We start from the raw sequence: 27,876 nt of genomic DNA on the forward strand, positions 1-27,876 counted from the left end.
TCGATGGGTTTGTAGGGTATCTCAGTTATTATAAAAGATAGAAAGTTGCGGCTTTCGCGAACCTGAGCTACTTTTTTGTGAAACTTACAATGGCGCAAACCAAATTTTCATAGCCCTCTTCGTTTTTGATATACAGGGCGTGTTTCAAAATTTACGAATTTCAGACACCTCCTGTATCTCGGCTATTCGGAAACGTAGAAACGGGTTCTAATAGATTTTTTTACGTAGAATCCAATGATGCACGTAGAATTTTTTTAGTCATCACGGTTTTTCAGTTATAAAGAGTTAAATATTTTAGAAGTTGAGTATTCAGTATTTGAGTTGTGTTTATAACTCAAAAACCGGGATGACTAGAAAAATTCTACGTGCACCATTGGATTCTACGTGAAAAAATCTATTACAACCCGTTCTTACTTTTTTACTAAGTTTACGGATAGCCGATATACAGGAGGTGTCTAAAAATCGTTTGCGCCATTGTAAGTTTCACAAAAAAGTAGCTCAGGTTCGCAGAAGCCGCAACTTTCTATTTTTCATAATAACTGAGATACCCTGCAAACCCATTGAAATTTCAAAAGTAGTAAATGGCGCATAAAGTGTAGTCGTGCTTTGTTGCCGGTGCATTATTTTTCTAATATTTCATGTAGAAATTCGCGCTATTGTACTTTTCTGTGTGAGTTAAACTGCTCGGCTTCTGATGTAAAATTGTGTTAGTGCTGATTAGCTTGCTGTCTGTTTAATTGACTGTTAATTATCAGCTTTCTTGTAATATTTTACGCGAGTTTCTCCGTGTCCTTGACTTATTTTTGTCAGACGGTGCATTATGGGGGAGACCGGTTCTAGTGCGTTAACCACTCTCGAGTCCAAATGTCTCGAGAGAATTAAGTCATTCGAGGGACGCCTTCGAACCGCGCGTAATGCGGACCAGGCGGGTGAGCTGTCACTCGAACAACTAGCGGCTGATTTCGACGAGTTCCGCAAAAATATCATCTCTTACTTAAATGAGGTGCGCTCCATGATTTCTACCCTTGATGAGCGTGTGGATGATTTGGAGATGTACTCCCGTCGCAACTGTCTCCTTATCCGTGGAATTCCTGAGTCGGAGCGTGAAAATACCGATGTTCTGGTTATTGATGCCCTAAATGAACATCTGACATTAAATAACTTTAAATTCACCTCTGACATGCTGGATCGAAGTCATCGTCTTGGTCCTATCAGGAAAAAATCGAATATACCATCCAAGTCCTCCCCCAGACCAATCATTGTAAAGTTGGTCTCTTATAATATGCGGAGAATGATATGGACCAACAAGAAACAACTGAGAGGTAAAAAGATTTTCATTTCTGAATCCCTTACTGCCCGTCGTCTTCAGCTCTACCTCAAAGCTAAAGCCTTAATGGGACCTGAAAATACTTGGACCTCAGATGGACGAATATACGTTGCGTTGGCGAAGGATAAGAAGAAGGTAATACGCTGCTTTTCTGATCTGGAAGAATGTCCTCGTCCTCAGCCTCGTCGCGGTGTGACTACTAGGAGTCGTGCAGCGGTTGAGTGATACGTGGCGATGTCGTCTCGGGTCTGTTAGCTTAATAGTAAATTAGAAGTACATACATATATATTTTTCCTTTTTTTTTTGCTGCTGATGCTGGTTGCTCATCTGATTCTACTTCTCATTCTTTCTATTCTTGTAACTCTTCTCTTGATTCTTCTCTGCTCTCCACTTTTGATTCTGTTCTCGATCGTACGTGTGAGGCTGATGTAAACAACTTTAGTACTTATGATGGGATACCTTCAGCTGATTTGTTTAACGGATTAACAAACTTTATCTCCGTGTGTCATATTAATGTGCAAAGTATTTCTGCCCACTTCGATGATTTCTTGACCACATTCGAATCTAACATTTTTGATATTATTATGGTCAGTGAAACATGGCTTAAACCCTCTCTCCCCTCAGCGATTGTTTCACTTCCTAATTATAGTCTTTTGCGAAACGATCGTCTGTTTTCGCGGGGTGGGGGAGTGGCTTTATTTATCAGGGATAGCCTGAGTGCTACGATTGTCAAATCTTCCGATGGGTCAGTTCAGGGGGCTGAATTTATGCTTGTGGAACTGAAAAGTTCCTACAACAAGTTATTACTTGGCGTTTTTTACTGTCCTCCTCTTGTTAAATACTTTGATCAATTGGAGGAAACCCTTGAGAGGCACTCTTTTAATTATAACACTATTCTTCTGATGGGAGATTTCAATACTTGTTTGCTAAAAAATGACTTACGGAGTGACAAACTTCGCTTCATTACTTCCTCATTAAATTTGAGCATCTTGCCCTCACAACCAACTCATCATCTTCCAACTTCGCATTCGCTTCTGGATCTTACTATTACGACTCGTCCGAGCAGCATACTTATGCATGGTCAGCTCCCTACTCCTCAATTTTCCAATCACGATTTAATTTACTGTGCAGTGCAGATACGACAACATATTTTCTCGCAACGCATTATTTTCGTTCGTGATCTGGGTCGTATTGATAACGATTTGCTGTTGTCTGATGCGCAGAAGATCGATTGGCTTCCGCTTTATCGAATGGCCGATATTGATGGCAAGGTTGACTACTTCAACTCTAAACTTATCAATCTCTATGACAAGCATGCCCCACTCAGACGACGTAGGGTGAGACATCCGCCCGCACCCTGGTTAAGTGATGAGATAAGATCACTGATGAGGGAGCGTAATCGTGCAAAGCTATTATTTAAACGTATTCCAAATACTATTAATCGTGAAAACTATAGGATCTTGCGTAACCGTTGCAATCACCAATGTAGAAATGCCAAAAAATTGTATTTCTACCGGAGACTATCCAATGCTAATCCGAGGACGTTTTGGAGGTTGATGCGTTCCTTAGGGGCGGTTGAGTCTCCCTCTGTTCGGGCTGCTTGTGATGTGGATTCATTGGCGAGGTTTTTTGCTGACCCACCTCTGCTCATTAGTGGTGGGACTAGGATGACAACTATTTCTGAAATTCTTGCCTCATCTAAATCCTCCTCTTTCTCCTTTGTCCTGGTCACAGCGTCAGAAGTCCGCGATGCCTTGAATCACTCGAGGTCTACGAGTGTGGGAGCTGATGGAGTTGGTCTCAAACTTCAAACTTCTTCCTATATTGGATATTGTTCTTACTCCTATTACCCACATTTTTAACTTCTCCATTGAACGATCCTCATTCCCTTCAATCTGGAAGGTTGCTCATGTTGTCCCTATACCTAAATCCAAGAGTCCCTCAAGTTTAAATGATTTTCGCCCTATCTCCATTTTATCTGTTCTATCTAAAGCTCTCGAGCGCCTTGTTTATCTACAAGTTCAAGACTATTTACAAGAATTTAACTTGCACAACGACTTTCAATCGGGTTTTCGTAAGGGTCATAGCACGACAACAGCGCTTATTAAGATTACAGATGATATTAGGTATGCTTGCGACAAACGTTGTGTTACCATCCTTGTATTACTTGATTTCAGCAATGCGTTCGATTCGGTTGATCACGATCTTTTGTTGGCGTCACTAGCTGCCCTTGGATTTACCTCTTCATGTTTATCTTGGTTTCAATCTTACTTTTCCTGTCGTTCCTTGTGTGTGCGTGCTGATTCTGCGCTCTCGTCTGCTTGTGATATTAAATGTGGTGTACCCCAGGGTAGTGTGTTGGGTCCGTTGCTCTTTTCGATTTTTATTAATGCCGTCACCCATTGTATTTCTTGTAATTATCATGTGTATGCTGATGACCTCCAAATTTACACTACGACAACTATTGATGATTTTCCGGAAGCAATTGCACGTCTTAATCATGACCTTTCCAATATTTTGGGTTGGTCCAAACGTTATGGCCTTAAATTTAATACTGCTAAAACTCAAGCAATTGCGTTTGGCAGTCGACCTTTACTGGCAAAGCTGAATGATTTTTCATCCATTCACTTAATGCTTGACGGAGACATTATTCAGCTGTCAGACACGGTTAGAAACCTTGGGGTGGTACAATGTCCTGGAAACCTCAAATTCAATCCGTCTGCAGAAAGGTCTATCATTGTTTCCACTCACTGAAAAGTCTCCGTTGCTTCCTTCCTCCCATGATCCGTCGTAATCTTTGTTTTTCCCTGATTTTCCCCCATATTGATTATGCTGACACGGCATATCCTGATCTTTCGGTAACACTACGAAACAAACTGCAAAGACTTCAAAAGAACTGCATACGGTATATCTTTGATCTCGAGAGATCTCAACACATAATCCCATACCGTAATTATTTGCAGATATTAAGCTGTCAGAACCGTAGATCGTTTCGTATATTAACTATGTTATATACTGTTCTTCACAATCAAACCCCAAGGTATTTGTATTGTATATTTCAACGCTTATCGTCGCATGGTTTACCTACTAGATCTCAGTTAGATTCTGTGCTTATGTTCCCGACCCATAGTACCGAGATTTACCATAAATCGTTTGCTGTGCAGGCAGTAACCCTTTGGAATAGTCTGCCTACTGAGATCCGTAATATTCCTCACCTTGTAACATTTAAAAACCACCTAAAACGTCATTTATTGGCTCTCCAAGTATCTTCTTGAGAACTTCTTTTTCTCCCTTTTCTTCTCTTCTCTTCTTCTTTTATTCCAGCAACTATCATTATGCACCGTTTTTAGTGACCATAAGTTTAGCATAGCAGCTTGCCGTTTATTCATAGTTTTTCTTATATAACTTAGTATACTGCTGATTGATTGGGTTGTTTGGAAGATATCGCTTACGCGATAAATCGACCCTTTTGCCCGTATTTATGTATTAAGTTAAATGTATACATTTTCTTTAATTTGTATTTTTTGTTTCTTATTATGGCAATAAATTTATTTATTATTATTAAATTTGGACACCTGTACATACTTTGTCGCTTACGTGGGACACCTGTATATATGTTATTTTCGTTTTAATTTTATTAATAACGGTATTCCCCAGTGCTTATTATTTGAAATTAAGATGATTCTTAGTGATTTAAGGAAACCCCATAAATGTTACTAACAAAACCAAGTTTTATTTTCTATGATTATGTCGAACGCAAATTAGAATAAGGAGTTAAAACCGCAATCTGGGAAGTTTTATTAATACACAACGACATTTTACGATTTAAAATCTTTATCAATTATTCCTTTCAATGCGGTTTGGGTATTTTATTATTGATAAAAAAATTACTTCCTCTACCCACTCATCATACTCATATAAATTAAAAAAATAAATAATTTAATTTCAATTAAGTTCCAACTTTGAAATTGAAACTATATTCCTATATATAAGTATATTATTTTTTGATTTTGATTTTACCTGGAACGTGTTTAAGTGGAGTGTTTCCCAAAACCAAGACATAAAGTTCTCTTCCTTCAACCGATTTTCCAATTGATTTCAAATCGGTTATATTGGGGTAAGTCTCGTTGTACTCTATCAAAAAATTTTCCATTTCTGTGTAATCGTGGTGTCGAAATTCGTTTTTATCGCGCAAAACGAATCCAAACTCGTCGAATTCCGGTGTTGTGATGTTTTCTTGTTCGGTGAATTTACCTGAAATACATAAAGTATTCAAATTAATTTATTAATTCTAACTTGTCAATGCTAAAAATACTTGAAATAAATTTAGTTCTTGATTAACTTATGATTATCAGTTCGAAATTGAGAGATTTCACCCCGATCAATTTTTATAAATTCTTAAGTCATTATTAAATAATTTAAAATTAGTTTTAACGAATTTGAACCATTTTGATAATCACCAATTAAAGTTTTGTATTTCCTATAGTATTAAAAACACTTTCAAAAAAGTCAAAAATTAGTATATTATTCAACAAGCGTATAATGGCGGCTGTTACCCACGAAGATGTAGTTGTAATCTGAGTGGGTAACATCCATTATACGCAAGTTGAATACTATACTTTATCTACAACTATTTAATTTTGAAAAAAAAAATCAAAAAAAGGAAAAAAAAAAAACTTGATAGACATTTCAGACATAACCTCAATATAAGAAAGCTGTCATTTCTGTTAATATTTTATTTTTTTGATTAGTAGGCCGTGTCAGAATTGTGGAATAATGGTTTCATTATTCAACACTTTGTCAGTCATGAGTAATGGGTATCATTACCCGTCAAAAATCAAATGTATAACGAATAGATAATTCAATAGTTGTAGATAATAGTATATTATTCAACAAGCGTATAATGGCGGCTGTTACCCACGAAGATGTAGTTGTAATCTGAGTGGGTAACATCCATTATACGCAAATTAAATACTATACTTTATCTACAACTATTTAATTTTGAAAAAAAAAATCAAAAAAAGGAAAAAAAAAACTTGATAGACATTTCAGACATAACCTCAATATAAGAAAGCCGTCATTTCTGTTAATATTTTATTTTTTGATTAGTAGGCTGTGTCAGAACTGTGAAATAACGGCTTCATTATTCAACACTTTGTCAGTCATGAGTAATGCGTGTCATTACCCGTCAAAAATCAAATGTATAACGAATAGATAATTCAATAGTTGTAGATAATAGTATATTATTCAACAAGCGTATAATGGCGGCTGTTACCCACGAAGATGTAGTTGTAATCTGAGTGGGTAACATCCATTATACGCAAGTTAAATACTATACTTTATCTACAACTATTTAATTTTGAAAAAAAAAATCAAAAAAAGAAAAAAAAATAAACTTGATAGACATTTCAGACATAACCTCAATATAAGAAAGCTGTCATTTCTGTTAATATTTTATTTTTTGATTAGTAGGCCGTGTCAAAATTGTGGAATAATGGCTTCATTATTCAACACTTTGTCAGTCATGAGTAATGGGTGTCATTACCCGTCAAAAATCAATTGTATAACGAATAGATAATTCAATAGTTGTAGATAATAGTATATTATTCAACAAGCGTATAATGGCGGCTGTTACCCACGAAGATGTAGTTGTAATCTGAGTGGGTAACATCCATTATACGCAAGTTGAATACTATACTTTATCTACAACTATTTAATTTTGAAAAAAAAATCAAAAAAAAGGAAAAAAGATAAACTTGAAAGACATTTCAGACATAACCTCAATATAAGAAAGCTGTCATTTCTGTTAATATTTTATTTTTTGATTAGTACGCCGTGTCAGAATTGTGGAATAATGGCTTCATTATTCAACACTTTGTCAGTCATGAGTAATGCGTGTCATTACCCGTCAAAAATCAATTGTATAACGAATAGATAATTCAACAGTTGTAGATAATAGTATATTGTTCAACAAGTGTATAATGGCGGCTGTTACCCATGAAGATAAAGTTGCAGTTATAATCTGAGTGGATAACATCCATTATACGCAAGTTGAATACTATACTTTATCTACAACTATTTAATTTTGAAAAAAAAAATCAAAAAAGGGAAAAAAAAAAACTTGATAGACATTTCAGACATAACCTCAATATAAGAAAGCTGTCATTTCTGTTAATATTTTATTTTTTTGATTAGTAGGCCGTGTCAGAATTGTGGAATAATGGCTTCATTATTCAACACTTTGTCAGTCATGAGTAATGGGTGTCATTACCCGTCAAAAATCAAATGTATAACGAATAGATAATTCAATAGTTGTAGATAATAGTATATTATTCAACAAGCGTATAATGGCGGCTGTTACCCACGAAGATGTAGTTGTAATCTGAGTGGGTAACATCCATTATACGCAAGTTGAATACTATACTTTATCTACAACTATTTAATTTTGAAAAAAAAATCAAAAAAAAGGAAAAAAGATAAACTTGAAAGACATTTCAGACATAATCTCAATATAAGAAAGCTGTCATTTCTGTTAATATTTTATTTTTTTGATTAGTAGGCCGTGTCAGAATTGTGGAATAATGGCTTCATTATTCAACACTTTGTCTGTCATGAGTAATGCGTGTCATTACCCGTCAAAAATCAATTGTATAACGAATAGATAATTCAATAGTTGTAGATAATAGTATATTGTTCAACAAGTGTATAATGGCGGCTGTTACCCATGAAGATAAAGTTGCAGTTATAATCTGAGTGGTTAACATCCATTATACGCAAGTTGAATACTATACTTTATCTACAACTATTTAATTTTGAAAAAAAATCAAAAAAAGGAAAAAAATAAACTTGTTAGACATTTCAGACATAACCTCAATATAAGAAAGCTGTCATTTCTGTTAATATTTTATTTTTTGATTAGTAGGCTGTGTCAGAACCGTGAAATAATGGCTTCATTATTCAACACTTTGTCAGTCATGAGTAATGGGTGTCATTACCCGTCAAAAATCAATTGTATAACGAATAGATAATTCAATAGTTGTAGATAATAGTATATTGTTCAACAAGTGTATAATGGCGGCTGTTACCCATGAAGATGAAGTTGCAGTTATAATCTGAGTGGGTAACATCCATTATACGCAAGTTGAATACTATACTTTATCTACAACTATTTAATTTTGAAAAAAAAAATCAAAAAAAGGAAAAAAAAAACTTGATAGACATTTCAGACATAACCTCAATATAAGAAAGCTGTCATTTCTGTTAATATTTTATTTTTTGATTAGTAGGCCGTGTCAGAACTGTGGAATAATGGCTTCATTATTCAACACTTTGTCAGTCATGAGTAATGCGTGTCATTACCCGTCAAAAACCAATTGTATAACGAATAGATAATTCAATAGTTGTAGATAATAGTATATTATTCAACAAGCGTATAATGGCGGCTGTTACCCACGAAGATGTAGTTGCAGTTATAATCTGAGTGGGTAACATCCATTATACGCAAGTTGAATACTATACTTTATCTACAACTATTTAATTTTGAAAAAAAAAATCAAAAAAAGGAAAAAAAATAAACTTGATAGACATTTCAGACATAACCTCAATATAAGAAAGCTGTCATTTCTGTTAATATTTTATTTTTTTGATAAGTAGGCCGTGTCAGAACTGTGGAATAATGGCTTCATTATTCAACACTTTGTCAGTCATGAGTAATGCGTGTCATTACCCGTCAAAAATCAAATGTATAACGAATAGATAATTCAATAGTTGTAGATAATAGTATATTATTCAACAAGCGTATAATGGCGGCTGTTACCCAAGAAGATGTAGTTGTAATCTGAGTGGGTAACATCCATTATACGCAAGTTGAATACTATACTTTATCTACAACTATTTAATTTTGAAAAAAAAAATCAAAAAAAGGAAAAAAAAAACTTGATAGACATTTCAGACATAACCTCAATATAAGAAAGCTGTCATTTCTGTTAATATTTTATTTTTTTGATAAGTAGGCCGTGTCAGAATTGTGGAATAATGGCTTCATTATTCAACACTTTGTCAGTCATGAGTAATGGGTGTCATTACCAGTCAAAAATCAATTGTATAACGAATAGATAATTCAATAGTTGTAGATAATAGTATATTATTCAACAAGCGTATAATGGCGGCTGTTACCCAAGAAGATGTAGTTGTAATCTGAGTGGGTAACATCCATTATACGCAAGTTGAATACTATACTTTATCTACAACTATTTAATTTTGAAAAAAAATCAAAAAAAGGAAAAAAATAAACTTGTTAGACATTTCAGACATAACCTCAATATAAGAAAGCTGTCATTTCTGTTAATATTTTATTTTTTGATTAGTAGGCTGTGTCAGAACCGTGAAATAATGGCTTCATTATTCAACACTTTGTCAGTCATGAGTAATGGGTGTCATTACCCGTCAAAAATCAATTGTATAACGAATAGATAATTCAATAGTTGTAGATAATAGTATATTATTCAACAAGCGTATAATGGCGGCTGTTACCCACGAAGATGTAGTTGTAATCTGAGTGGGTAACATCCATTATACGCAAGTTAAATACTATACTTTATCTACAACTATTTAATTTTGAAAAAAAAAATCAAAAAAAGAAAAAAAAATAAACTTGATAGACATTTCAGACATAACCTCAATATAAGAAAGCTGTCATTTCTGTTAATATTTTATTTTTTGATTAGTAGGCCGTGTCAAAATTGTGGAATAATGGCTTCATTATTCAACACTTTGTCAGTCATGAGTAATGGGTGTCATTACCCGTCAAAAATCAATTGTATAACGAATAGATAATTCAATAGTTGTAGATAATAGTATATTATTCAACAAGCGTATAATGGCGGCTGTTACCCACGAAGATGTAGTTGTAATCTGAGTGGGTAACATCCATTATACGCAAGTTGAATACTATACTTTATCTACAACTATTTAATTTTGAAAAAAAAATCAAAAAAAAGGAAAAAAGATAAACTTGAAAGACATTTCAGACATAACCTCAATATAAGAAAGCTGTCATTTCTGTTAATATTTTATTTTTTGATTAGTACGCCGTGTCAGAATTGTGGAATAATGGCTTCATTATTCAACACTTTGTCAGTCATGAGTAATGCGTGTCATTACCCGTCAAAAATCAATTGTATAACGAATAGATAATTCAACAGTTGTAGATAATAGTATATTGTTCAACAAGTGTATAATGGCGGCTGTTACCCATGAAGATAAAGTTGCAGTTATAATCTGAGTGGATAACATCCATTATACGCAAGTTGAATACTATACTTTATCTACAACTATTTAATTTTGAAAAAAAAAATCAAAAAAGGGAAAAAAAAAAACTTGATAGACATTTCAGACATAACCTCAATATAAGAAAGCTGTCATTTCTGTTAATATTTTATTTTTTTGATTAGTAGGCCGTGTCAGAATTGTGGAATAATGGCTTCATTATTCAACACTTTGTCAGTCATGAGTAATGGGTGTCATTACCCGTCAAAAATCAAATGTATAACGAATAGATAATTCAATAGTTGTAGATAATAGTATATTATTCAACAAGCGTATAATGGCGGCTGTTACCCACGAAGATGTAGTTGTAATCTGAGTGGGTAACATCCATTATACGCAAGTTGAATACTATACTTTATCTACAACTATTTAATTTTGAAAAAAAAATCAAAAAAAAGGAAAAAAGATAAACTTGAAAGACATTTCAGACATAATCTCAATATAAGAAAGCTGTCATTTCTGTTAATATTTTATTTTTTTGATTAGTAGGCCGTGTCAGAATTGTGGAATAATGGCTTCATTATTCAACACTTTGTCTGTCATGAGTAATGCGTGTCATTACCCGTCAAAAATCAATTGTATAACGAATAGATAATTCAATAGTTGTAGATAATAGTATATTGTTCAACAAGTGTATAATGGCGGCTGTTACCCATGAAGATAAAGTTGCAGTTATAATCTGAGTGGTTAACATCCATTATACGCAAGTTGAATACTATACTTTATCTACAACTATTTAATTTTGAAAAAAAATCAAAAAAAGGAAAAAAATAAACTTGTTAGACATTTCAGACATAACCTCAATATAAGAAAGCTGTCATTTCTGTTAATATTTTATTTTTTGATTAGTAGGCTGTGTCAGAACCGTGAAATAATGGCTTCATTATTCAACACTTTGTCAGTCATGAGTAATGGGTGTCATTACCCGTCAAAAATCAATTGTATAACGAATAGATAATTCAATAGTTGTAGATAATAGTATATTATTCAACAAGCGTATAATGGCGGCTGTTACCCACGAAGATGTAGTTGTAATCTGAGTGGGTAACATCCATTATACGCAAGTTAAATACTATACTTTATCTACAACTATTTAATTTTGAAAAAAAAAATCAAAAAAAGAAAAAAAAATAAACTTGATAGACATTTCAGACATAACCTCAATATAAGAAAGCTGTCATTTCTGTTAATATTTTATTTTTTGATTAGTAGGCCGTGTCAAAATTGTGGAATAATGGCTTCATTATTCAACACTTTGTCAGTCATGAGTAATGGGTGTCATTACCCGTCAAAAATCAATTGTATAACGAATAGATAATTCAATAGTTGTAGATAATAGTATATTATTCAACAAGCGTATAATGGCGGCTGTTACCCACGAAGATGTAGTTGTAATCTGAGTGGGTAACATCCATTATACGCAAGTTGAATACTATACTTTATCTACAACTATTTAATTTTGAAAAAAAAATCAAAAAAAAGGAAAAAAGATAAACTTGAAAGACATTTCAGACATAACCTCAATATAAGAAAGCTGTCATTTCTGTTAATATTTTATTTTTTGATTAGTACGCCGTGTCAGAATTGTGGAATAATGGCTTCATTATTCAACACTTTGTCAGTCATGAGTAATGCGTGTCATTACCCGTCAAAAATCAATTGTATAACGAATAGATAATTCAACAGTTGTAGATAATAGTATATTGTTCAACAAGTGTATAATGGCGGCTGTTACCCATGAAGATAAAGTTGCAGTTATAATCTGAGTGGATAACATCCATTATACGCAAGTTGAATACTATACTTTATCTACAACTATTTAATTTTGAAAAAAAAAATCAAAAAAGGGAAAAAAAAAAACTTGATAGACATTTCAGACATAACCTCAATATAAGAAAGCTGTCATTTCTGTTAATATTTTATTTTTTTGATTAGTAGGCCGTGTCAGAATTGTGGAATAATGGCTTCATTATTCAACACTTTGTCAGTCATGAGTAATGGGTGTCATTACCCGTCAAAAATCAAATGTATAACGAATAGATAATTCAATAGTTGTAGATAATAGTATATTATTCAACAAGCGTATAATGGCGGCTGTTACCCACGAAGATGTAGTTGTAATCTGAGTGGGTAACATCCATTATACGCAAGTTGAATACTATACTTTATCTACAACTATTTAATTTTGAAAAAAAAATCAAAAAAAAGGAAAAAAGATAAACTTGAAAGACATTTCAGACATAATCTCAATATAAGAAAGCTGTCATTTCTGTTAATATTTTATTTTTTTGATTAGTAGGCCGTGTCAGAATTGTGGAATAATGGCTTCATTATTCAACACTTTGTCTGTCATGAGTAATGCGTGTCATTACCCGTCAAAAATCAATTGTATAACGAATAGATAATTCAATAGTTGTAGATAATAGTATATTGTTCAACAAGTGTATAATGGCGGCTGTTACCCATGAAGATAAAGTTGCAGTTATAATCTGAGTGGTTAACATCCATTATACGCAAGTTGAATACTATACTTTATCTACAACTATTTAATTTTGAAAAAAAATCAAAAAAAGGAAAAAAATAAACTTGTTAGACATTTCAGACATAACCTCAATATAAGAAAGCTGTCATTTCTGTTAATATTTTATTTTTTGATTAGTAGGCTGTGTCAGAACCGTGAAATAATGGCTTCATTATTCAACACTTTGTCAGTCATGAGTAATGGGTGTCATTACCCGTCAAAAATCAATTGTATAACGAATAGATAATTCAATAGTTGTAGATAATAGTATATTGTTCAACAAGTGTATAATGGCGGCTGTTACCCATGAAGATGAAGTTGCAGTTATAATCTGAGTGGGTAACATCCATTATACGCAAGTTGAATACTATACTTTATCTACAACTATTTAATTTTGAAAAAAAAAATCAAAAAAAGGAAAAAAAAAACTTGATAGACATTTCAGACATAACCTCAATATAAGAAAGCTGTCATTTCTGTTAATATTTTATTTTTTGATTAGTAGGCCGTGTCAGAACTGTGGAATAATGGCTTCATTATTCAACACTTTGTCAGTCATGAGTAATGCGTGTCATTACCCGTCAAAAACCAATTGTATAACGAATAGATAATTCAATAGTTGTAGATAATAGTATATTATTCAACAAGCGTATAATGGCGGCTGTTACCCACGAAGATGTAGTTGCAGTTATAATCTGAGTGGGTAACATCCATTATACGCAAGTTGAATACTATACTTTATCTACAACTATTTAATTTTGAAAAAAAAAATCAAAAAAAGGAAAAAAAATAAACTTGATAGACATTTCAGACATAACCTCAATATAAGAAAGCTGTCATTTCTGTTAATATTTTATTTTTTTGATAAGTAGGCCGTGTCAGAACTGTGGAATAATGGCTTCATTATTCAACACTTTGTCAGTCATGAGTAATGCGTGTCATTACCCGTCAAAAATCAAATGTATAACGAATAGATAATTCAATAGTTGTAGATAATAGTATATTATTCAACAAGCGTATAATGGCGGCTGTTACCCAAGAAGATGTAGTTGTAATCTGAGTGGGTAACATCCATTATACGCAAGTTGAATACTATACTTTATCTACAACTATTTAATTTTGAAAAAAAAAATCAAAAAAAGGAAAAAAAAAACTTGATAGACATTTCAGACATAACCTCAATATAAGAAAGCTGTCATTTCTGTTAATATTTTATTTTTTTGATAAGTAGGCCGTGTCAGAATTGTGGAATAATGGCTTCATTATTCAACACTTTGTCAGTCATGAGTAATGGGTGTCATTACCAGTCAAAAATCAATTGTATAACGAATAGATAATTCAATAGTTGTAGATAATAGTATATTATTCAACAAGCGTATAATGGCGGCTGTTACCCAAGAAGATGTAGTTGTAATCTGAGTGGGTAACATCCATTATACGCAAGTTGAATACTATACTTTATCTACAACTATTTAATTTTGAAAAAAAAAATCAAAAAAAGGAAAAAAAAAAACTTGATAGACATTTCAGACATAACCTCAATATAAGAAAGCTGTCATTTCTGTTAATATTTTATTTTTTTGATTAGTAGGCCGTGTCAGAATTGTGGAATAATGGCTTCATTATTCAACACTTTGTCAGTCATGAGTAATGGGTGTCATTACCAGTCAAAAATCAATTGTATAACGAATAGATAATTCAATAGTTGTAGATAATAGTATATTATTCAACAAGCGTATAATGGCGGCTGTTACCCAAGAAGATGTAGTTGTAATCTGAGTGGGTAACATCCATTATACGCAAGTTGAATACTATACTTTATCTACAATTATTTAATTTTGAAAAAAAAAATCAAAAAAAGGAAAAAAAATAAACTTGATAGACATTTCAGACATAACCTCAATATAAGAAAGCTGTCATTTCTGTTAATATTTTATTTTTTGATTAGTAGGCTGTGTCAGAACTGTGAAATAATGGCTTCATTATTCAACACTTTGTCAGTCATGAGTAATGGGTGTCATTACCAGTCAAAAATCAATTGTATAACGAATAGATAATTCAATAGTTGTAGATAATAGTATATTATTCAACAAGCGTATAATGGCGGCTGTTACCCAAGAAGATGTAGTTGTAATCTGAGTGGGTAACATCCATTATACGCAAGTTGAATACTATACTTTATCTACAACTATTTAATTTTGAAAAAAAAAATCAAAAAAAGGAAAAAAAAAACTTGATAGACATTTCAGACATAACCTCAATATAAGAAAGCTGTCATTTCTGTTAATATTTTATTTTTTTGATTAGTAGGCCGTGTCAGAATTGTGGAATAATGGCTTCATTATTCAACACTTTGTCAGTCATGAGTAATGGGTGTCATTACCAGTCAAAAATCAATTGTATAACGAATAGATAATTCAATAGTTGTAGATAATAGTATATTATTCAACAAGCGTATAATGGCGGCTGTTACCCAAGAAGATGTAGTTGTAATCTGAGTGGGTAACATCCATTATACGCAAGTTGAATACTATACTTTATCTACAACTATTTAATTTTGAAAAAAAAATCAAAAAAAGGAAAAAAAAAAACTTGATAGACATTTCAGACATAACCTCAATATAAGAAAGCTGTCATTTCTGTTAATATTTTATTTTTTTGATTAGTAGGCCGTGTCAGAACTGTGGAATAATGGCTTCATTATTCAACACTTTGTCAGTCATGAGTAATGGGTGTCATTACCCGTCAAAAATCAAATGTATAACGAATAGATAATTCAATAGTTGTAGATAAAAGTAACGACGTAAGTTACTAAGTAATCTAGAAGTTGATTAGGTTGAAATTGAAGTTAATATCCATTATACCAGTTTGTTTAACGTGATAGAAAAATTTTCGAATTTTGTTGTACTTTTACTGGTTTATTTATATTTTTGTTGTCTAACTAGTTTCGGCAAAAGCCATCCTCAGAGACAAAAGTCAATGTATTTTACAGGAAATTAACATCGAAAATATAAAGCCGTGAACAAATTAAAATTATTATTGTCACAAATTTACTTAAAATAAACGTAAAATTCTTTTACAAATCTTTAAAGATTTAACTCCGCATGGACATCTTTTGTGGTAGATGTTACAAGTTTTCGATGTTAATTTCCTGTAAAATACATTGACTTTTGTCTCTGATGATGGCTTTTGCCGAAACTAGTTAGACAACAAAAATATAAATAAACCAGTAAAAGTACAACAAAATTCGAAAATTTTTTTATCACGTTAATCTAGAAGTGTTGTTACTCGATTCAGCCATTTTAACCTAGATCAAATAAAGTTTTCTATTTCCTATCGTATTCAAAACACTTTAAAATAAAGTCAAAATCATTTTTCTTTATTTTTTCATAATAATTAACTATCCTAAGGATGTTTTGAGTGTATTAGAACAATTTTTATTAACATCAATGAAATTTTCCCACATAAGAAAATCTTTTAATTTTCTGCAAATCATCCCCATTAATTTTTCTTACCTCTTAAGTCATTATAAAGTAATTTAGAAGTGTTTTTAATCGATTTGAGCCATTTTGACCTACATCAATTACAGCTTTCTCTTTCCTATAGTCTTAAAAACACTTTAAAATAAAGTCAAAATCATTTTTCTTCATTTTTTCATCATCATTAAGCATCCTAAGGATGTTTTGAGTTTATTAGAACAATTTTTATTAACATTAATGAAATTTTCCCACATAAGAAAATCTTTTAATTTTCTGCAAATCATCCTCATTAATTTTTCTTACTTCTTAAGTCTTTATTAAGTAATTTAGAAGTGTTTTTAATCGATTTGAGCCATTTTGACCTACATCAATTAAAGTTTTCTCTTTCCTATAGTCTTGAAAACACTTTAAAATAAAGTCAAAATCATTTTTCTTTATTTTTTCATCATCATTAAGCATCCTAAGGGTGTTTTGAGTTTATTAGAACAATTTTTATTAACATCAATGAAATTTTCCCACATAAGAAAATCTTTTAATTTTCTGCAATTCATCCTCATTAATTTTTCTTACTTCTTAAGTCTCTATTAAGTAATTTAGAAGTGTTTTTTATCGATTTGAGCCATTTTGACCTACATCAATTACAGCTTTTTATTTCCTGTCGTATTCAAAACACTTTAAAATAAAGTCAAAATCATTTTTCATAATATTTTCGTCATCCTTAAGTATCCTAAGGATGTTTTGAATTGATAAGAGCAATTTCCATCAACACCAATGACCTTTTCCCATATTCTTAAATGTTTTAATTTCATGCAAATCATCTCTATTACCTTTTGTAACCCCTCATGTCTTTATTAGGTAATCTAAAACTGTTTTTAATTGATTTGAGCCATTTTGACCCACACCAATTAAAGTTTTCTGTTTCCCATCATCTACCAAACACTTTAAAAAAATGTCAAAAACATTTTTCTTAATACTTTCGTCATCGCTAAGTATCCTAAGAATGTTTTGAATTGATTAGCACAATTTTGATCAACACCAATGACCTTTTCCCATATTCTTAAATGTTTTAATTTCATGCAAATCATCTCTATTACCTTTTGTAACCCCTCATGTCTTTATTAGGTAATCTAAAACTGTTTTTAATTGATTTGAGCCATTTTGACCCACACCAATTAAAGTTTTCTGTTTCCCATCATCTACCAAACACTTTAAAAAAATGTCAAAAACATTTTTCTTAATACTTTCGTCATCGCTAAGTATCCTAAGAATGTTTTGAATTGATTAGCACAATTTTGATCAACACCAATGACCTTTTCCCATATTCTTAAATGTTTTAATTTCATGCAAATCATCTCTATTAACTTTTGTAACCCCTCATGTCTTTATTAGGTAATCTAAAACTGTTTTTAATTGATTTGAGCCATTTTGACCGACACCAATTAAAGTTTTCTGTTTCTTATCATATTCCAAACACATTAAAAAAATGTCAAAGTCATCTTTCTTAATATTTTCGTCATCGTTAAGTATCTTAAGGATGTTTTAAATTGATTAGAAGAATTTACATCAACACCAATGACCTTTTCCCATATTCCAAAATTTTTTAATTTTATGCAAATCATCCCTATTCACTTTTCTAACCCTTTATATCTTTATTAAGTAATCTAATACTGTTTTTAATTGATTTGAGCCATTTTGACCCACACCAATTGAAGTTTTCTGTTTCCCATCATCTTTCAAACACATTAAAAAAATGTCAAAATTATTTTTCTTAATATTTTCGTCATCGTTAAGTATCGTAAGGATGTTTTGAATTGATTAGAACAATTTTCATCAACACCAATGACCTTTTCCCATATTTCAAAATTTTTTAATTTTATGCAAATCATCCGTATTAACTTTTCTAACCCTTTATGTCTTTATTAAGTAATCTAAAACTGTTTTTAATTGATTTTAGCCATTTTGACACACACAAATTACAGTTTTCTGTTTCCTACCATCTTAAAAACACGTTCAAGAAATGTCAAAATCATTGTTCTTAATATTTTCGTCATCGTTAAGTATCCTAAGGATGTTTTGAATTGATTAGAACAATTTTCATCAACACCAATGACCTTTTCCCATATTCCTAAATGTTTTAATTTTATGCAAATCATCCCTATTCACTTTTGTAACCCCTTATGTCTTTATTAAGTAATTGAAAACTGTTTTTAATTGATTTGGGCCATTTTGACCCACAACAATTAAAATTTTCTGTGTCCTATCATCTTCCAAACATATTAAAAAATTGTCAAAATCATTTTTCTTAATATTTTCGTCATCTTTAAGTACCCTAAAAATGTTTTGAATTGATTAGAACAATTTTCATCAACACCAATGACCTTTTCCCATATTCCTAAATCTTTTAATTTTATGCAAATCATCCCTATTCACTTTTGTAACCCCTTATGTCTTTATTAAGTAATTGAAAACTGTTTTTAATTGATTTGGGCCATTTTGACCCACAACAATTAAAATTTTCTGTGTCCTATCATCTTCCAAACATATTAAAAAATTGTCAAAATCATTTTTCTTAATATTTTCGTCATCTTTAAGTACCCTAAAAATGTTTTGAATTGATTAGAACAATTTTCATCAACACCAATGACCTTTTCCCATATTCCTAAATCTTTTAATTTTATGCAAATCATCCCTATTCACTTTTGTAACCCCTTATGTCTTTATTAAGTAATTTAAAACTGTTTTTAATTGATTTGGGGCATTTTGACCCACAACAATTAAAATTTTCTGTTTCCTATCATCTTCCAAACACATTAAAAAAATGTCAAAATAATTTTTTTAAACATTTTCATCATCGTTTACTATCCTAAGGATGTTTTGAATTGATTAGAACAAATTTCATCAACTCCAATGACCTTTTCCCATATTCCAAAATGTTTTAGTTTTATGCAAATCATCCCTATTAACTTTTCTAACTCATTATATCTTTAATAAGTAAGCTAAAACTATTTTTAATTGAATAGAGCCATTTTGATCCACACCAATCAAAGTTTTTTGTTTCCCATCATCTTCCAAACACTTTAAAAAAATGTCAAAATCATTTTTCTTAATATTTTCGTCATCGTTAAATATCCTAAGGATGTTTTGACTTGATTAGAACAATTTTCATCAACACCAATGATCTTTTCTCATATTCCAAAATTTTTTAATTCTATGCAAATCATCCCTATTAACTTTTCTAACCTCTTATGTCTCTATTAAGTAATCTAAAACAATTCTTAATTGATTTGTGCCATTTTGACCCACATCAATTGAAGTTTTCTGTTTCCTATCATCTTCCAAACACATAAAAAAACTGTCAAAATAATTTTTCTTAATATTTTCGTCATCGTTAAGTATCCTAAGGATGTTTTGAATCGATTAGAACAATTTTCATCAACACCAATGACCTTATCTTATATTCCAAAATGTTTTAATTTTATGCAAATCATCTCTATTAATTTTTCTAACCTCTTATGTCTCTATTAAGTAATCTAAAACAATTCTTAATTGATTTGTGCCATTTTGAGCCACACCAATTGAAGTTTTCTGTTTCCTATCATCTTTCAAACACATTAAAAAACTGTCAAAATCATTTTTCTTAATATTTTCGTCGTCGTTAAGTATCCTAAAAATGTTTTGAATTGATTAGAACAATTTTCATCAACACCAATGACCTTTTCCTATATTCCAAAATGTTTTAATTTTATGCAAATCATCCCTATTAACTCTTCTAACCCCTTATGTCTTTATTAAATAATCTGAAACTATTTTTAATTGATTTGAACCATTTTGACCCACACCAGTTAAAATTTTCTGTTTCCCATCATCTTTGAAACACATTAAAAAACTGTCAAAATCATTTTTCTTAATATTTTCGACATCGCTAAGTATCTTAAGAATGTTTCGAATTGATTAGAACAATTTTCATCAACACCAATGACCTTTTCCTATATTCCAAAATGTTTTAATTTTATGCAAATCATCCCTATTAACTCTTCTAACCCCTTATGTCTTTCTTAAGTAATCTAAAACAATTCTTAATTGATTTGAGCCATTTTGACCCACACCAGTTAAAGTTTTCTGTTTCCCATTATCTTTTAAACACATTAAAAAAATGTCAAAATCATTTTTCTTAATATTTTCGTCATCGTTAAGTATCCTAAAGATGTTTCGAATTGATTAGAACAATTTTCATCAACACCAATGACCTTTTCCTATATTCCAAAATGTTTTAATTTTATGCAAATCATCTCTATTAATTTTTCTAACCTCTTATGTCTCTATTAACTAATCTAAAACAATTCTTAATTGATTTGAGCCATTTTGACCCACATCAATTGAAGTTTTCTGTTTCCTATCATCTTCCAAACACATAAAAAAACTGTCAAAATCATTTTTCTTAATATTTTCGTCATCGTTAAGTATCCTAAGGATGTTTTGAATTGATTAGAACAATTTTCATCAACACCAATGACCTTTTCCTATATTCCAAAATGTTTTAATTTTATGTAAATCATCTCTATTAATTTTTCTAGCCTCTTATGTCTTTATTAAGTAATCTAATACTGTTTTTAATTGATTTGAGCCATTTTGACCCACACTAATTGAAGTTTTCTGTTTCCTATCATCTTTTAAACACATTAAAAAAATGTCAAAATCATTTTTCTTAATATTTTCGTCATCGCTAAGTATCCTAAGGATGTTTTACATTGATTAGAACAATTTTCATCAACACCAATGAGCTTTTCCCATATTATAAATTTTAATTTGGAATATATTTGGAAATAATTTTAATTTTAATTAATTTAAAACTGATTTTAATTAATTTGAGCCATTTTGACCGACACCAAATCACGTTTTCTATCTTTTTTGATAACTTTTAATCGTTAACATTTGGAAGGAAGGGTTATTTATTATTTTTTGTCTTAATTAACTTAATAAAATACACCTTGTTTTGCATAACTTTTATTTTCTTACCCAAATTGAGCAATACATTCTTTTTGATCGCTTTCAAAATCACAAATCAATTAATTATAGATTAATTAGATTAAAAAGTAATAAAAAAATACATCATTCGAGATTAAAAATAATAAACAACCCTTTCTTTCTTAAAAGAAATTAAACACTCTTTATCCCACAACCAAATAAGATCCCTGATTAAAACTTATTATTAATGAGATTATTAAAAAATGAGATTATTTATAATTAAGCCCAAGCCCAATTCTCCTCACCCACCCACACATTATCTTTATTACCTTGCATCCTTCCGCTTTTTTTCAACATAAAATCCTGTCTTGTTGTGGCCCCTTCAACAATGGTAACACGAATCTTCTCAGACACCCCATAACCATACCCAAAAGCATACATAACATAATTCCCTGGGACTAATAACCTCCAATATTCCCCTCGATTCGATGAAGTCACATTGTGCTTAATTCCTTCAACCACAACAACCGCTTCGGGAACCCCCCTTCCTTTCTCATCTTGAATTAAACCTTTAACTCCCCAATGAGTAGCCTCCATCAACAACAATAAAGGTTCTTTATTTAACTCCCACTCTTTCGGTAAGGTATTTGCCAAAGGAAATTTGCAACAACTCAATTCGAGGGTGATTTCAAAGCAATTCGAGTGGATGTAATTGTAATCTTGCATCCCACCATCGAGTTCATACCATTCGGCCCCGTTTGTAACCCCACCGGGGAAGTCTTCGGTGTCGCAAGATCGCCCTGTTTTCATGTAACGGTGATTTTGGGCGTACAAATAAGCTAATTTGGTGAAATAGGAGTGATCAGGGGATGGGTTGCTGTGCCCCGTTTTGTATTTTGAAGCTGAAACTCGCCTAAAATAAAACAAAAAGGTTAATTAATTTAAATTAACAAAGAAAAAATGATTTTTTTATAACTACCCTGAGTTATCAAAAGGAATACTAGCAACAACAGCCCCTCCATGTAAATTAGCTGATAACACAAAAGGGTTTGAGACAATCCAAGTCATCATTGCCAAAGTTTCAGGTTGCCGATTAATTAAGTTAGCCCCATATTTGTGGTATTGATCGGGAAAATCTCGGTTTAAATCCTTCCCTCTTGCATTATTCCTCCCAATATACCCCCTTTTTGACTCGCATGACCCCTCTAACGAATCCTCATACCCATCAGGATTCATAGAAGGCATCAAATAAATCTCTGTGTTATTAACCAACTTAGTAACTCTCTCATCTCTCCCATAATTATCCAATAAATATTGGGCCATAAATATAACCAACATCCTCCCCACGGTTTCATCACCGTGCATATTCGCCACCAATTTCATCATCGGGTTCAATAAAGGTCTTGATTCGACGTCTTTTCCGACCCTTAACACCCATAAATCGCGTTGTTTAACCGATTTGCCGACACTTTCTAGTTTCGCCAAGCTCGGATACTCGTTTTGGAGTATTTTAAAATACTGAGTTAACTCTTGGTAGTTTAAATACTTGGGGTTATTAAGGAAATCCTCTTTTTGTTGGGAACTTCTTCGAAAAACACTCTTTGAGTCGATTAAAACCGATGGTATCGCTAAAAAGGCGAAAATCACCGCCGGAAAAAACATATTGGAAGAAAATGATTATCTTGTTTGTTGCGTAGGAGTTAATTAAAACATTGTTTCTTGGAATTAATCGCTTTTTTTGCTTTCTTTATGGGTAATGACGTTTGGGACGAGATTGAGGTTAACGGGAAAAATTTTTTTTTGATGACGTTTGACGTTTCATGTCGGTAAAGAAGGGAATAATAATAATTTGTTTTAAAATAATAATAATTAAATTATTTTTAATAAAATAAATCGTTTAATTAATTAATTTTGATTAGAAAAAAATAAAATTTCTTTTTTATTAATAATTAAATAAACTTAACAAATCAACTTAATAACGTTATTTCGTTGATAGATGGGGCTAAAATAAATAATTTAAAATTTAACATTTATAAACAAATTAATTAATTATTCTTATTGAAATATTTTCTATACACCCTAAATTACATACATTTGATTAATATATAACATAAAATTGTTTGTTTCCTTAATTGCATGACGTTTACCAAAAACAAATTCAAAAAAATCTTATCTTAAGAACGAATTGAGATATCATTACGAAATAAAGTACATTTTAAAGCAAATTTAATGCATAATAAATAATTTCTTATCTTCTATAAACATCGTTATATTGTTATGATTTTCTAAATCCAAGTTATCGATGAAACATAAATTTAAAAAAGACGTATCTCAAGAACGAATTGAGATATTAAGTTGAAATAAAAAAACATTTTAAAGCAAATTTAATGCATCATAAATAATTTCTTATCTACCATAAACATCGTTTTTCTAAATCCAACTCTGCATTTTTGATTGTTACCACTGAAACATAAATTTAAAAAAATCGTATCTCAAGAACGAATTGAGATATTAAGTTGAAATAAAAAACATTTTAAAGCAAATTTGATAAAGATTTAATGTGCCAAAAATAATTTCTTAATTCCTATAAATGTAGTTGTTATGATTTTTTAAATCCAACTCTGCATCTTTGATTGTTACCGCTGAAACATAAACTTAACAAAATCGTATCTCAAAAACGAATTGAGATATTAAGTTGAAATAAAAAACATTTTAAAGCAAATTTGATAAAGATTTAATGTGCCAAAAATAATTTCTTAATTCCCATAAATGTGGTTGTTATGATTTTTTAAATCCAACTCTGCATCTTTGATTGTTACCGGTGAAGCATAAACTTAAAAAAATCGTATCTCAAGAACGAATTGAGATATTAAGTTGAAATAAAAAACATTTTAAAGCAAATTTGATAAAGATTTAATGTGCCAAAAATAATTTCTTGATCCCCATAAAAGTAGTTGTTATGATTTTTTAAATCCAACTCTGCATTTTTGATTGTTACCGCTGAAACATAAACTTAAAAAAATCGTATCTCAAGAATGAATTGAGATATTAAGTTGAAATAAAAAACATTTTAAAGCAAATTTGATAAAGATTTAATGTGCCAAAAATAATTTCTTGATTCCTATAAATGTAGTTGTTATGATTTTTTAAATCCAATTCTGCATTTTTGATTGTTACCGCTGAAACATAAACTTAAAAAAATCGTATCTCAAGAACGAATTGAGATATTAAGTTGAAATAAAAAACATTTTAAAGCAAATTTGATAAAGATTTAATGTGCCAAAAATAATTTCTTAATTCCCATAAATGTGGTTGTTATGATTTTTTAAATCAAACTCTGCATCTTTGATTGTTACCGCTGAAACATAAACTTAAAAAAATCGTATCTCAAGAACGAATTGAGATATTAAGTTGAAATAAAAAACATTTTAAAGCAAATTTGATAAGGATTTAATGTGCCAAAAATAATTTCTTAATTCCCATAAATGTGGTTGTTATGATTTTTTAAATCCAACTCTGCATGTTTGATTGTTACCGCTGAAACATAAACGTAAAAAAATCGTATCTCAAGAACGAATTGAGATATTAAGTTGGAATAAAAAACATTTTAAAGCAAATTTGATAAAGATTTAATGTGCCAAAAATAATTTCTTAATTCCTATAAATGTAGTTGTTATGATTTTTTAAATCCAACTCTGCATCTTTGATTGTTACCGCTGAAACATAAACTTTAAAAAATCGTATCTCAAGAACGAATTGAGATATTACGTTGAAATAAAAAACATTTAAAAGCAAATTTGATAAAGATTTAAGGTGCCAAAAATAATTTCTTAATTCCCATAAATGTGGTTGTTATGATTTTTTAAATCCAACTCTGCATCTTTGATTGTTACCGCTGAAACATAAACTTAAAAAAATCGTATCTCAAGAACGAATTGAGATATTAAGTTGGAATAAAAAACATTTTAAAGCAAATTTGATAAAGATTTAATGTGCCAAAAATAATTTCTTAATTCCTATAAATGTAGTTGTTATGATTTTTTAAATCCAACTCTGCATCTTTGATTGTTACCGCTGAAACATAAACTTTAAAAAATCGTATCTCAAGAACGAATTGAGATATTACGTTGAAATAAAAAACATTTAAAAGCAAATTTGATAAAGATTTAAGGTGCCAAAAATAATTTCTTAATTCCCATAAATGTGGTTGTTATGATTTTTTAAATCCAACTCTGCATCTTTGATTGTTACCGGTGAAACATAAACTTAAAAAAATCGTATCTCAAGAACGAATTGAGATATTAAGTTGAAATAAAAAACATTTTAAAGCAAATTTGATAAAGATTTAATGTGATAAAAATAATTTCTTAATTCCCATAAATATGGTTGTTATGATTTTTTAAATCCAACTCTGCATCTGTGATTGTTACCGTTGAAACATAAATTTAAAAAAATCGTATCTCAAGAACGAATTGAGATATTAAGTTGAAATAAAAAACATTTTAAAGCAAATTTGATAAAGATTTAATGTGCCAAAAATAATTTCTTAATTCCCATAAATGTGGTTGTTATGATTTTTTAAATCCAACTCTGCATCTTTGATTGTTACCGCTGAAACATAAACTTAAAAAAATCGTATCTCAAGCACGAATTGAGATATTAAGTTGAAATAAAAAACATTTTAAAGCAAATTTAATAAAGATTTAATGTGCCAAAAATAATTTCTTGATTCCTATAAATGTAGTTGTTATGATTTTTTAAATCCAACTCTGCATTTTTGATTGTTATCAATAAAACATAAAATTAAAAAAATTGTATCTCAAGAACGAATTGAGTTATTAAGTTGAAATAAAAAACATTTTAAAGTAAATTTGATGAAGATTGAATGTACCAAAAATAATTTCTTAATTCCTAGAAATGTGGTTGTTAAAATTTTTTAAATCCAACTCTGCATCTTTGAATATATTATCGATGAAACATAAATTTAAAAAATCATATCTCAAAAACGAATTGAGATATTAAGTTATAATAAAAATAAATTTAAACCCAAAATTTCATAAATTGATAATCTTCATCGATTAAAATTGTTTGCTTTTCGGTTATTTGCTTTACTTTAAGTGCTACTCGAATATTTACAAAAATTCCGTGCTTGTTGCAGGTTTAACTCGTTTTTTGAAGGATAAATTCACAAATTGGATTCGTGGAACACGATGGTGAGTTCTATTTTGCATTAAAACATTTATTAGTACTTCAAATTTTATTTTTAGGCTCAAAGTATTTGTATTGCTTTCTTATTTGTTTTAATAAACTTTGCAAGCTGCAAAGTTTTCTTTTGCAATGAAGATCAAACGAAAATTATCGAGTTTGCAGCCGATTCGCCTTTTTGCAAAGTTCACACTGATAGGTAAGTAATTATTTAAATTAATTTGAACCATTTCAATTAATTTAGCAATTTTAGAAATTATGTTAATGATATTTTGAGTGAAGATGAAGTGATGTTTGTTGATGATAATATCTTGGATAAAATGGAAGCTCCGTGCATTGAGAAGCAAGAATATGGATTTATATTCCCTGGGACTTTATGGTGTGGACAAGGTTTGCTTATTTAATCTTAAAAATTAATTTTATTTCATCAATATTATTTAAATAGGTACAAAAGCTCGATTTTTCAACGAATTAGGCGAACACAGAGAAGAAGATAAATGTTGTAGGGAACACGATAATTGCGCAAATTCGTTAAACGCCGGGGAATGTAGAGGAGACGTTTGTAATGATTCATCTTACACAAGGTAAATATAAATTAATAATTAACACAATAATTATTATTTAATAATTTTTTTTTTAGATCCCACTGCGATTGTGATTTAAGATTCCAAGAGTGTTTAAAAAGCACTCAAACGAGTGCTGGGAATGTAATTGGATCGATTTTTTTCAACATAGTTAAAGTTAGTTGTTTTACTGAGGATAATTGTGATAATAAATTGTAAGTTAATTCGAATTTTAAATGAATCTCAGTTAACTAATTCGATTTTTTAGGGGTGAATTAATTAATTTTGACGAACAAGGGAGGAAAACTTGCCCGATCAAGTTTGAATCGGCCCCTAAGTATCGGGTGGAGCGGCTTAGGACGTTAAATGGGAGGAAATTAAATTTTTTCGAACGATTTTTACGTAAAATAAGATTGTTATAAGTAAATGAATTAATAAAAAATATTTAACCGACCTTTCTTTTTATCGAAAAATGTTTCAAATAATGTT

General features: G+C 30.5%; 2 protein-coding genes across 2 annotated transcripts in view; one reads left to right on the forward strand and one right to left on the reverse strand.

Annotated features, from left to right (window-relative positions):
- LOC111420598 (Carboxypeptidase D svr) overlaps positions 1-23,418 on the reverse strand; it is a 63,440-nt gene extending 40,022 nt beyond the window's left edge. The window contains exons 1-3 of the mRNA XM_071200974.1: positions 22,599-23,418; positions 21,949-22,532; positions 5,348-5,581 (exon numbers count right to left, since the gene is read on the reverse strand). Of these exons, the coding sequence (XP_071057075.1) occupies positions 5,348-5,581; positions 21,949-22,532; positions 22,599-23,281 (1,501 nt within the window). The 5' untranslated portion in view covers positions 23,282-23,418. The remainder of the gene's footprint in view (positions 1-5,347; positions 5,582-21,948; positions 22,533-22,598) is intronic.
- LOC111419901 (acidic phospholipase A2 PA4-like) lies at positions 5,376-27,840 on the forward strand. The gene is made up of 7 exons (XM_023052787.2): positions 5,376-5,444; positions 26,778-26,832; positions 26,887-27,023; positions 27,078-27,214; positions 27,270-27,408; positions 27,465-27,602; positions 27,656-27,840. Exons 2-7 carry the CDS (start codon positions 26,830-26,832, stop codon positions 27,807-27,809), a joined length of 708 nt encoding a protein of 235 aa, XP_022908555.2. The 5' UTR covers positions 5,376-5,444; positions 26,778-26,829; the 3' UTR covers positions 27,810-27,840.
- Positions 27,841-27,876: the final 36 nt, after the last annotated feature.

This window comes from Onthophagus taurus, unplaced genomic scaffold (assembly GCF_036711975.1).
Source record: "Onthophagus taurus isolate NC unplaced genomic scaffold, IU_Otau_3.0 ScKx7SY_15, whole genome shotgun sequence".
NCBI lineage: Eukaryota > Metazoa > Arthropoda > Insecta > Coleoptera > Scarabaeidae > Onthophagus > Onthophagus taurus.

Bases quoted from the DNA above. Each gene is read 5' to 3' on its own strand.
- LOC111419901 (XM_023052787.2), top strand. The intron at 27,024-27,077 runs GTAAGTAATTAT...TAGCAATTTTAG, and splicing joins TGCAAAGTTCACACTGATAG to AAATTATGTTAATGATATTT. The intron at 27,603-27,655 runs GTAAGTTAATTC...TCGATTTTTTAG, and splicing joins GATAATTGTGATAATAAATT to GGGTGAATTAATTAATTTTG.